Here is a 12,080-nt window from a genome sequence, read left to right on the forward strand (position 1 = left end):
GTACTTCTACTGTATCTCCATTGCTGATTATTTTAAAATGTTGCAATAATTGGGTTCTTTATTGCGTCACTTTGGTATGTGTTCATTGAAGACTAAAAGGAATAAATGTTTTGTTTGGATTTTTATTCAAGGTAGGAGATATCTAATCCAACAGGACTCACCTCTCAGAGAACCAGACACCAATTTGAACCAATAACCTGCTCACAGGAGATGCCTCAGTACATACCAGCAATTTAAACTCTCACGGCAGACATGTCTAAGACCAGAGGGCACATGCTTAAGGTAAGGAGTAAGTGATTTAGAGGAGATCAGAAGGAACTTGCTGCCTGAGAGAGTAGCGGATTCTAGCACTCTCACAAATTCTAAGAAACATCTGGATGAGCACTTAGAATGCCAGGGCACAGTAGACTATGGACCAAGTGTAGGAGAATGGTATTAAAGTAGTTTGGTGTTTGTTGGTTGGCATAGACATGGTGGGTTGAAGGGCCTGTTTCTATGCTGTATGATTTTATGACTCTGCTGATCTAGGGATTCCCAAATTGAATTTTGTTAATTCAAATTTTTGTTAATCTTTTATACTGTCTGTTAAAGTCCATAACATAGTTGACCCTGGAATGACCATCAGTTTTCCAAAATCTGTCAAAATATGATCATGCCCGAGAGGCTTTAACACATCACCTCTCGTATATTTCACACAATAACTCAAAGAGGAGGTACAAATCTTTTTCACTATTGAACTTACAGGCAACCATCTGAGTAGATTATCTTATACAACATTTCTTCAAGAGGGACATAACACATGCCCATACATATATTTCATTTTTCCATTGATCATACAGTTCAGATTCTGAGAATATTAGAGGATAATCATACATCAACAATTTTATGAGACAACAAGGTGCAGGGCTGGATGAACACAGCAGGCCAAGCAGCATCATAGGAGCAGATTTTTATTTCTGCTTTTTGCCATTTTTTCATAATGGCTTGAAGGATTTTAGTGTTTTGTTTGATAAATTTATTTCTTAATTTCTAACTTTTATCTTAAGTGAACCCATTCTATATCACTATGCTATAAACATTCTGGAAAGTCAGTTGGCAAAATAAAGAAATTCTTATATGCGTACACAATCCTTACACACCTTTAAAAACATTTATTCATAGAGTTAAACATTACATGTATGGAACTCCTATCCCAACAATTATTTACAGATTGCCTCTATTTATAGCAGCACGTGATTCTCCAAAACAATTAATATACATTTAACAAAAGGTATTTGCTGATTACTCCTTTATTGTAGCTGTCCTGAAATGGGTACTCCAAATGAACTTATGATCCAATTATTTTTTGATTTTCAGGTAACAGAAACATGAAGAAAAACATTTGATAAAGGAATGCTGCCTTGCTTGCTTTTGAGCGAGAAAAGGGTTAATATTATATAATATTTATGCAGCAGGAGGAGAAACCATTGACAAGTAGTAAAAAAAAGGATAACAGATAATGGATGCTTAAAAGGCAAAGATGGAAAAATATTGTTTGAAAGGGATGCAGTCGTGCTGACACCGGGTGAGTGTCCTACAGCAGATCTTATTCTAACATCTCTTATAACCGTTCCACACTTTTAAACCTAAATTCTAAGTCTGTATCTTGCTTTACACATCTCCTGTAGAGTTTAACCTGTATGCCTTACTCTGACTAAGCACCCTGTGACCTTGCTTACTACGATGTACTCATAAACAAAGCTTTTCATTGTACTTAGGTACACGTGACTACAATAAATCAAATCAAATCAAAAGGATGGATAGAATATCTAAGTAAATGCTATGATGACCCAAGTTGAGGGAGTCCTAAAGATATACAGGCAAATGATGAATGGAATATAGTGATATCAGATGTAAAAAAAATACTTTTTAATAGATGAGTACAGGAAAAGCTCCAGGCACAAATGAAATAACAAAACATCTGCAGTCCCTTGGAGAAACACAATTAGAAGTGGTGACAGAAATTTGTGATCAAATATATTCCAAAGGCAACATTCCAAATGATTTGAGACATTGTTATTCAGTAAGTTACTCATAAAACCTAAAGCATTGGAATGCAATCATTTTGGAATTATAAACATAATAAATCATTTCATTGAAGTCACTTTGAAAATCATAATAGAATGAAAAAAATAAACATTTGAAGTGAGATTGGTGAAACATAATCTGGATTTGACCTGAATTAGGATCCAGAAATATTTAACAGAAGAACAATCTTTGACGAATATCTAGAAATAAACAAGAACATTTAATTGCACTTCATAGACATGAAAAATTATTCAATCACGTTTAACATCAATGTTAATAAATATATTGCTGAAATCTGACATTGAGACTAAAGAAGCGAGATTTATCCACAACATATACTGGGACCAAATAGAGAGCATCATGCAAGAGAAGCGACAATCAGATATGTTTCAAGGGAAGAGAGGACACGATAAGGTTGCGTACTGTCACCAAAATTATGTAATCCATACTCAAATATTCAAGAATGAGATGTACTTTGAAAGATAAAGAATAGAGGGAAGAACATAAATTGTAGAATACTGTTGACACAGAACTTCTTTAAGAGTTAAAAGAGGTCCTACAAAATAACTTAGATCAATCAAAATCTAGAAATTTTCCATTTGGATTGAAAAAGGCAAAACAATGGTAGTTAGCAGGAATACCTTAGATGAAGTGAAGGATTGAAATAGACAATGTCACAAAGAAATGCATAGATACATTTGTATATTTAAGACAAATGATAACAAATCATGCAGTGAAGTAGTAGTTAGAAGGGTAGAAATAATCAGAAGTATTTTAGGACTCTATGAAGATGAAAGATGTGGTAACAAGAAAACTCACGTTAATATGGAAAATAAAACCTCAAAATGCTACATTCTATCCATTTTCGTGTCTGCCTCAGGACCTAATTTTCAAGTCATCTAGACTCTAAACTTAGCTTGCTTTCTGTCCATGGATGCTGCCTGACCCGCTGTGATCTCCAGCATTTTTGTTTTAACTTTCCATTTCTTTCCCAGTGCTGCATTTGTCTCCCCCTACCCACACCGATTGGCCTATTAAATACACTTCTTCAAACTGACATTATTTGCAAATAAGACAAGTCAAATGTGAAGTTTAAATACTATCAATTGAACAATTTGGCAGACAAAAGCTAGTAGCACCTTCTAATTCACACTTTCGTCTTACTTAACCTTTTTTGAACATGAAAATACGTATTCCACCTAGTGGCAGACAAGCAAGTTACTTTGAGTAAAGTAACTGAGAGGAGAGTATTGAAAATGGGTGCCCAAGTTTAGAGCAGGAGGCCAGCCTGCAAAATTTAACCCCAACTTTGATCTTTGCCTATAATCGTGGCTTTCACACCCTGCTTCCTTTACTTTCTCCTGGTTGGCAGCACACACAATAATTTCAAAACAGTGTCAGTCAGGGTTTTTTAAGTGGGGAAATTTATACAATTTATAATTTATAATACAATTTATATAGATGATTTCGAGTTGGGGACCATGTGTAGGGTGTCAAAGTTTGCAGATGACACTAAGATGAGTGGCAGAGCAAAGTGTGCAGAGGACTGTGAAACTTTGCAGAGGAACATAGATACATTGAGTGAGTGGGCAAAGGTCTGGCAAATGGAATATAATGTAAATAAATGTGAAGTCATACATTTTGGTAGCAGTAATAGTAAAAAGGATTATTACTTGAATGGTAAAAAGTTGCAGCATGCTATGCAGAGGGACCTGGGTGTCCTTTTGCATGAATCACAGAAGGTAGGTCTGCAGGTACAACAAGTAATTAGGAAGGCAAATGGAATTTTGTCCTTCATTGCTAAAGGGATTGAGATTAAAAGCAGAGAGATTATGTTGCAGCTGTACAAGGTGCTGGTGAGGCCACACCTGGAGTACTGTGTGCAGTTTTGGTCTCCTTACTTGAGAAAGGATGTACTGGCACTGGAGGGGGTGCAAAGGAGGTTCACTAGGTTGATTCCGGAGTTGAGGGGGTTGGTTTATGAGGAGAGACTGAGTAGATTGGGATTATATTCATTGGAATTCAGAACATTGAGGGGGGATCTTATAGAAACATATAAAATTATGAAGGGAATAGATAAGATAGAAGTAGAGAGGATGTTTCCACTAGCAGGCGAAGCTTGGACAAGAGGGCATAGCCTCAAGATTAGAGGGAGCAGATTTAGGACTGAATTGAGAAGGAACTTCTTCACCCAGAGGGTTGTTAATCTATGGAATTCCTTACCCAGTGAAGTAGTTGACGCTATTTCAGTAAACAATTTTAAACATAAGGTAGATATTTTTTTGAACAATAAAGGAATTAAGGGATATGGTGAAAACGCGGGTAAGTGGATCTGAGTCCACGAAAAGATCAGCCATGATCTTATTGAATGGCAGAGCAGGCTCGAAGGGCCGGACGGCCTACTCCTGCTCCTAGCTCTTATGAAAGGGTACTAAAGCCCAAGGATAAATGCAGGGCCAACTCCTGTTCCTCTTTAGCTTTCGTTCTCAGCACAGTGGTGACATAACTCAAGCAGCGATGCAGCTTTGTGTTTTGGGGGGGCTGGGGGGAGCGCTCGGGGGAAGTGAAGAGGGTGCAGATTATCACGTGACTTGAGTCCAACCTTACAATTTCAACACGGGCACCCTCTCGGCTTTCCCACAACCGACAAACAGCGTGAACAAATAAAAGTCGCCATTAGATTTAAAACTAAAATGCCAATCAACAACAACCCCCACCATCCATCACACCCCACCCGACCCCAAAAATTATCAAGTCCAAAGCTTCAGGAGACTCCAGCCGCAACTCCGTTGTCAGGTAGGAGCGGAGACTTCCGGTCCGGGGAAAGGCGGCCGTTGCCATGGAGGAGAGGCGGGACTTCCGGCTTGGGGCCGTTGCCATGGACAGGCCGGGGTGGGGTGGGCGGGGCAGAGAATGGGGTCTGGAAGCGGGGTGAAGGGGAAGAGACGGGTGAATTCCCGTCGGCGCCTGCGCACCCCGCTCCTGCTCCCCGCCGAGCCTGGGCAGAAGGCGGGCGTCGATTGGTTCCTGTCGCCTCGGACGTCATGATCATGAGAGCAGGTGCGATTGGACGGGTCTGATTTTATTGTCTGGCTCGGAGAGCTGGAGAAATCTGCTGAATTGATATTCTTCTGATTTTTTACAGGGCTTCAAGGTACGCGCAGCTGATTTTACCGTGAATTCAACTGAATTTAGAGAGATTTCTCCCGCCCCCTCCCTTCTGTCCTCCCCTGCCGGGCTGCGGTGGTGAACAGGAGGCAGCGGGATGGGTTTTTTTTTGTTATTTCAGAAAGTGGCTAAAGTTGCCGTTGGTTAGCGTGGCCTGGCCCGGCCCGGCCTCCCTCCCAGTGGCTGGTAGTCATCCCCGTGAATTGAAGTACTCCCCACTTCAGACATCCCAGTTCAGAGTCACGGCGACGGCCGCTGGCAAACTTTCCGTTAGCTGAGAGAGAGAGAGAGAGGAATAAGCTCCCCTCTTCCCCGAACCGTCCCGCCAACGGCACCTACTCGGTTACCCCTCCCCCCTCAATCCGGCGGACACTCTCTCTCTCTCTCTCTCTCCAGTCCACCCTGTGTCCTGGCGGATGGGCCGGGCGGGGACGACAGACACACATACACACACATTTCACCAGAATGGCCCAGGCGCTGCTAACTCCACTCATGCGCACTTGCTGGGATCTGCTTGTTTTCATTCACTCCGGGAGAGAGGGCACTTTGTAGAATTTTGCTGTAACCACAGCCAAATCCGTAGAATAAACACGCAGCACACCGTATGCTAGTCTGACGCCTGCCTACACAAGCAATCCGGTTTAATATGCTGCAAATTAACGAGAGCAATGTAACTTTATAAACTGTACATCGACTGTGCATTCAATGCCGTATAATCTAAAGTAAATTTTGTTTGATGTAAACACAATATGTAAGATAACACTATGTTCAAACAGCATAACCTATTATATCACAGTCCATTAAAATTTAACTTAATGTGTAATATTACAATAGAGCAACATTAACCGCAGCTAACAGGGACAGTCTGAAATAACTGCGATTTACTAATACATAATTGTAGAATGTATCCTGTTCTATAAAAATGCAGTAACGAAGTACAGTTTAATACAATGTAAAATGCAGTGCAATTAAATATAACTTGGCACACGATGTCTTACAATTTAGTAGCCAACAATGTAATTTAACAAATGCAGAATTACAAGCTTGACATAATTTAAGACAGGGTTTTTTTTTGTTATTTCAGAAAGTGGCTAAAGTTGCCGTTGGTTAGCGTGGCGTGGCCTGGCCCGGCCCGGCCTCCCTCCCAGTGGCTGGTAGTCATCCCCGTGAATTGAAGTACTCCCCACTTCAGACATCCCAGTTCAGAGTCACGGCGACGGCCGCTGGCAAACTTTCCGTTAGCTGAGAGAGAGAGAGGAATAAGCTCCCCTCTTCCCCGAACCGTCCCAGCTTTTTCTTAACATGCATAATGTTTTGAAATGAGAAGGTCAACTTTGTTTGAAGTATTTGGATTTGTCATGTCACATTTTTGCCATAATTTTTTCATGTCCAAGTAAAGGAAAACTTGTCTGTCACTCTTAGCGTAATGTTGGTCAGGCACTTGTCTGCTTTTGGAGCAGGAACGTTTGCTGTTTAGATTTTGCTACTTGTTAAATTAGCTTTCCTTGATCTCCTCTTGACCCTTTCTCTTACCAGTAAAATACAACTTCCATGGCTTTGGGTCAAAGCTTTAAATTGTTTTGAAACTTCTTTGAACCACTCATAGCACTAAATACTGTTTGGCATATTTTAAAACAAAATACGTGCAGTTACAAGTTATTGTCAATTGCACCTTTATTCCCACACTGCTAAGTTTCTGGTTGCAGTCATAAACCCACAGGAGTTCCAGGAATTTAACGCATATATTAAAGAGTAGCTGTTTCCTATGGCAGAAGCGTCAATAAACAGAGGAGACATCTAAATAATTGTGGGGAAAAAAGGCAAAATGTTTTTTTTCAGTAATTGATAGAAACTTGAATGTAGTTAGCTTTATGCTGGTGAATGCATATTCATGACTAGACTTCAAAATGGAATTGGGTAAGTATATGAAGGGAGTAGAGAAGGGAATAACTGGGTTTTCCTTTCTGGACTGAAAGGATGGTATTGTGTAGGAGACAACCAATAATTCCATGACCATTTAGATGGCATCATAGATTATCTTTCCCCTTCTTTAGTCCAAACTAATCAATTTTGAAGTTATTTATGTTGCCGTTTGCTGATCTATACCAAGATCAGTTAAGTCAGTAAAAGTGGAAAATAAAAACCGAAAGAACTGCGGATTGCTGTAAATCGGGAACAAAAACAAATTTGCTGGAAAAGCTCAGCAGGTCTGGCAGCATCTGTGAAGGTAAAAACAGAGTTAATGTTTTGGGTCTTGTGACCCTTCCTCAGAACTGATGGTGGCTGGCATTGTCTTAATCTGTGCAGTCTATACACTAACAGCTTGATGTCATATAGTAAATAGTGCAGAAGTTTCAAAATCACTTCATGAGAGCACTGTCAAATTAAATTTGGCATGAAACTACAAAAGATCCTCTAACAAGTGACTAAATCTTTTCAAAAAGGTTAGTTTTAAAGGAGAGAAAAGAGAGAGAGGAGTGGGGTTGCAGGGAAGCCCATAATTTGGGGCTGAGGTAGCTAAAATATGTATTCCAATGGTAGAATGACTTAAAAATTTCAGGCATGCTGAAGCCTTGTGTTGTGCAGTTCAGAAGAGCTACAAACGTAGTGAGAGGCAAAGCCATGGAAGGATTTGAAAGGATGTGAATTTTCGCATTGACTCCAGGTGCAACAAGATAAGATCACAATGTATGTTAGTAAGGGATGAGAGGAGAACAGAGCTTGTTGGGAGTTGTGGTTACTGTGAAATGTTTATCCACATTTGTACAGACTAAGTTGGCCTGTTATTTGTACAGCCAAGTGGAAAGTGAGAAATAGGAAATGTATTCTGCAACTTCAATTTGTATTAATAACTGATTTGCACTGAAAACATTTGCATTAAGGAATTGAATTAAGCAGTTTGTCAGTTTGTTTGGTAACTTAATTGGATGGGCTGATTATATATTACACCCTCCGAAAATTTATAAATTATTCACATACTGTATTTTCAATATATGGTACAAGTGCAATAGAAGTAGCTGTATTGTACTTGTCTTTTGTATTCTGGAGATTGAAGCACTAAACTATAAATGGAGACTTTACATGTTAAGATGCTCACTGAAAATTTATACGTTAAGGTGCCAATATTATTGACTTTGTTGATATCAATATTGCTTAGTTAACATTGTTTAATTTGCCTTCTCCCTTTGAGCTATTTACATTTATTTGCTGAGACATTTAAGAAATTATGACCGAATTCCAAAATAATGAGACATGTTTGTGTTCATGTTGTGGTTTTATGATCTATCAGATGCTTTGGTGTGGAAGTTGTGATTGTAATAATGATAAAACTTTCAGGGCTCAAGATGATTACTGTGTAAAACTCACTGCAGCTTCTGGTGTCCACACATGCCCAGTAAAAACACACACATTCGAAAGGTGCTAGGTGTGACACCCTGCTTGCCCATACAATGCACAGTTGCAGTTTTTGCAGATGCGCTCAGCATAGAAATTGATGATTTGACCTGAACAATGTTTAATACACTATTCCAGCTGGAAATGATTGGTCATGTTAGAGCATGTTGAAATGGATTTTTAATACTGGACTTTGATCATAATTATTGTTGAACAACTTCGCTGGTTCTGAAAATCTCATTGTGGAAGTGTAGGGTTTTCTGTTCCATGATAAATTTTGTAGATTTTTAATAACTTTTATTTTATGTTTAATATATCACCTAGGTTAATCGCATGTAACCCAAACTTTATACTCCTCACCAAATCGATTGATTAAAGAAGGAAAAGTATATATTTTTTTTTTTTTTTACAAACTTTCTTGTCTGAGAGAGTGCTTCAGTCAGATTGGCTGTTTGATGACTTCAATATTCTTGCATGCCATGGGTTACATATAGATGGTGCCAGAATGAAAATGACGTCTTAGTAGAGGAAATCAACCACTCAACAATCACTAGACCTAGTGGACAGTTTACTTTTAAGGTTGTTAGCAAATGCCCTCTCTTTCCCTGATGACCAGAAAGCTTGGACCATTGTCTCAAAGTTTGCAGGGTAGTAATACAACTGTGCCGAGTGTTCTGTTACCTCAGGGAGCACATCAGAGTAAGTTGAAAGTGTAGTTGCAGCAGCCACCAGAGTGGCCTACTGGCTTGCACTTTGCCACAGTAGTTGAGCAATAAGAACAATTTTATTTTCTTTGGCTTGGCTATGAGAAAAGTCAATTCCTTTCAATAAGAGAACACAATCTATTCCTCAACATGGGTGCAAATATGCTGTTACCATTCAGTAATACCTTTTGAAATGTTGAAAATTACTCCTTTGAAGAAACCAGTTGTATTTTTTGTATTTAAAAACCACTGGTTTCGCCTCCAGCTGAGGAACCGTGCAGTGCGAGGTGGAGAAGCAGTCTTGTCTTACAAAGTTATCTTCGATCGAATGTGACAGGAGGGTCGGGAGCCAATGAGAATGGGGGATTGTCCACAGGTATGATTGAATTGATAGTGTCTTAAGAAATTTGTTAAACAGGGTAGATCGAAGATTATCTGGGCTTTCTTGACTCGTACCAAGTCACCTAGCACTTGGAAAAAATTTGCAATTATACTTTTCACAATGGCTTGTTCTATAAAAACCTGAAAAGTAGATACTACTACTAGAAGCTGAAAATGTGGGCAGTATTTCAGCTGACTAAAGAGGGTCATGGATCATGAATACATCTGAGAGCAATAAATTTTCTTTCTGTTAACTTGAACTGTATTCACACCACCGTTGCTGTGTCAATGTGAAGATGTTTTCTTTTATACTAAAGTAGATCTATATCATAATGTTGGCATTGCATAGTTTTTTACCTTTGTGCATTGTCAAGTGAAGGACATTACTGCAGCAGATGTTTAATTTCAGGTACCCTGTTCCAGTCAAATTCCATAAAAACACGAACTGTAAGCTTGCATAGGCTGTTCAGTTCCTTGAGTGTGCTCCGCCATTTGATAAAATCTCAGCTGATCTGATTGTGACCTTTACTTTCCTGTCTACCTTGCAAATGTCTTGACTCCTTTGTCAGTCAAGATTGATGTAACTCAGCCTTAAAATTTTCACTGGCCCTGCCTCCACACAATGCTGTAAGTCAGGGGAGGCAGTATGTGTAGAGAAACGGGAGGAAGAAATGTACGTTTCCATAATTACCTGTGACGATTAGTTTTTAGAAACAAAAGTTTAGAAATAATGGATGGAAGGCCAGATTATGCATTACTTACTTTTTATGTTGGAAAACAGATTGTTGTTTGCTCCTATCAACAAAACACTAAGCCACATTGCTTCCACGGAAGGAATAATGGTGAGGGGGGTAGTTGTGACGTGATAAATTCATTCTCCTTTGCATAGATGATACATTTCTTTTGTTGTGTAGTTCTATGTCCATATCCAAGCGTTTTGGTTCAAGGTAGACTGGTTGAAGAGAAGTCAAGATCAAAAACAGTCTATAGGCTTGGGCTTCTTATTACATCCGAAGACTAAGTACTGCAGTACATGATACAGTTCAGAGATATACCAGCCTCTATTCTTAGTGTAAGATTATTGAATGACTATTCCATGAACTCTGTCACCTTATCCTGCTCAATCTTTTACATTCTTTGCACAGTGGCTCAGTGGTTAGCACTACTGCCTCACAGCATCATGGACCTGGGTTCAATTCCAATCTTGAATGACTGTCTATGTGGAGTTTGCACGTTGTCCCCGTGTCTGCATGGGTTTCTGCCGGGCGCTCTGTTTTCCTCCCACAGTCCAAAGATGGGCAGGTAGGTGGATTGACCATGTTAAATTGCCCATAATGTCCAGGGATGTGCAGGTCAGGTGGATTGACCATGGTAAATGCAGGGTCACAGGGACAGGGTGGGGCCTGGGTCTGGGTGGGTTGCTGTTTGGAGTGTTGGTGCAGTCTCAGCAGGCTAAATGCCCTCTTTCCACACTGTAGGATTCAGGCAGACACCTGAAGGCTATTGCTGGCCTTCAGGTGTCTGCCTGGATCCCCATGTGTTTCTCGCTTTCTTAGCTCTACAGTCACTGCTGTTAGTATCCATTAAGATGCAGCTTCATAACATTATTGTTAAATTGAACCAGGGTCTTACATCCCTTACACAACAATCTGCAGCTTTAATATGTCAGTTAAAGTTCAGTTCAAATGTTAATCAAAGGGAAAATTTGGTAATTGAGCATTCATTTCAAAAATATGGTTAATTTATAATTTTTTCTTCAGAAATTTGACAGATTTTTTTTGGATTTTGAAATGGTAGCTAATTGTTGAAGAATAGCCAAGTGTTTGGCACTAACTCTGAGTAAACAGTTGCTCAGTAGTACACAGTTTGTGTATTGCTGAGAAAAAAATACATTTTGTTGAAATTTTTCACCTTGCACTCATACGGACAATTCACAAGAATATCAATGCAAGGGAAACCAATGTTTATACTGTGTGAGAGGAGCGTGTTGATGGTTGATATGTGTGCACTTAAGGTGACACATATGAATACACAGGCCTCTGTACTTTGTGGACAGAAAGCACGCGTCATACTGTACCTATTTTAACTCCACCAAATAGGTGATAGTCAATCGCTGGTTCATTTCTTAGGGCAATATTTTGACAAATCAGAGTCTTCTTGGTGTAAAAGTTAAACATAACTTGGCAATTAACTGTTGATCATTGACTGTTAAATTCTCCATGGCAATATCTCCTCCATAAGAGTCCATTTGCCGACAGATCAGCACTCTCCAATTGCTATATAAATGTATTTCTCCTTGCATTTGTATTGTTGCAAGCTGCTAATGAGTGCAAAACAAAAAACTTTGTTACGATTTTTCACCATTAA

General features: G+C 39.4%; 1 protein-coding gene across 12 annotated transcripts in view; it reads left to right on the top strand.

The window, feature by feature from the left end:
- The first annotated feature begins 4,995 nt into the window (after nt 1-4,995).
- Nucleotides 4,996-12,080, top strand: part of hdx (highly divergent homeobox) — a 92,104-nt gene continuing 85,019 nt past the window's right edge. For 7 of the 12 annotated variants that reach the window (XM_020519348.2, XM_048605355.1, XM_048605354.1 and 4 more), the window contains exons 1-2: nt 5,114-5,221; nt 9,598-9,708. In XM_020519348.2, coding sequence (XP_020374937.1) covers nt 9,685-9,708 — 24 coding nt within the window. In that variant the 5' untranslated portion in view covers nt 5,114-5,221; nt 9,598-9,684. Of the gene's footprint in view, nt 5,222-7,016; nt 7,463-9,597; nt 9,709-12,080 lie in introns of those variants that run through there. The other 5 variants (XM_048605351.1, XM_048605349.1, XM_048605353.1 and 2 more) reach the window with 5 other exon arrangements.

This window comes from Rhincodon typus, chromosome 14 (genome assembly GCF_021869965.1).
Source record: "Rhincodon typus isolate 14 chromosome 14, sRhiTyp1.1, whole genome shotgun sequence".
Lineage (NCBI taxonomy): Eukaryota > Metazoa > Chordata > Chondrichthyes > Orectolobiformes > Rhincodontidae > Rhincodon > Rhincodon typus.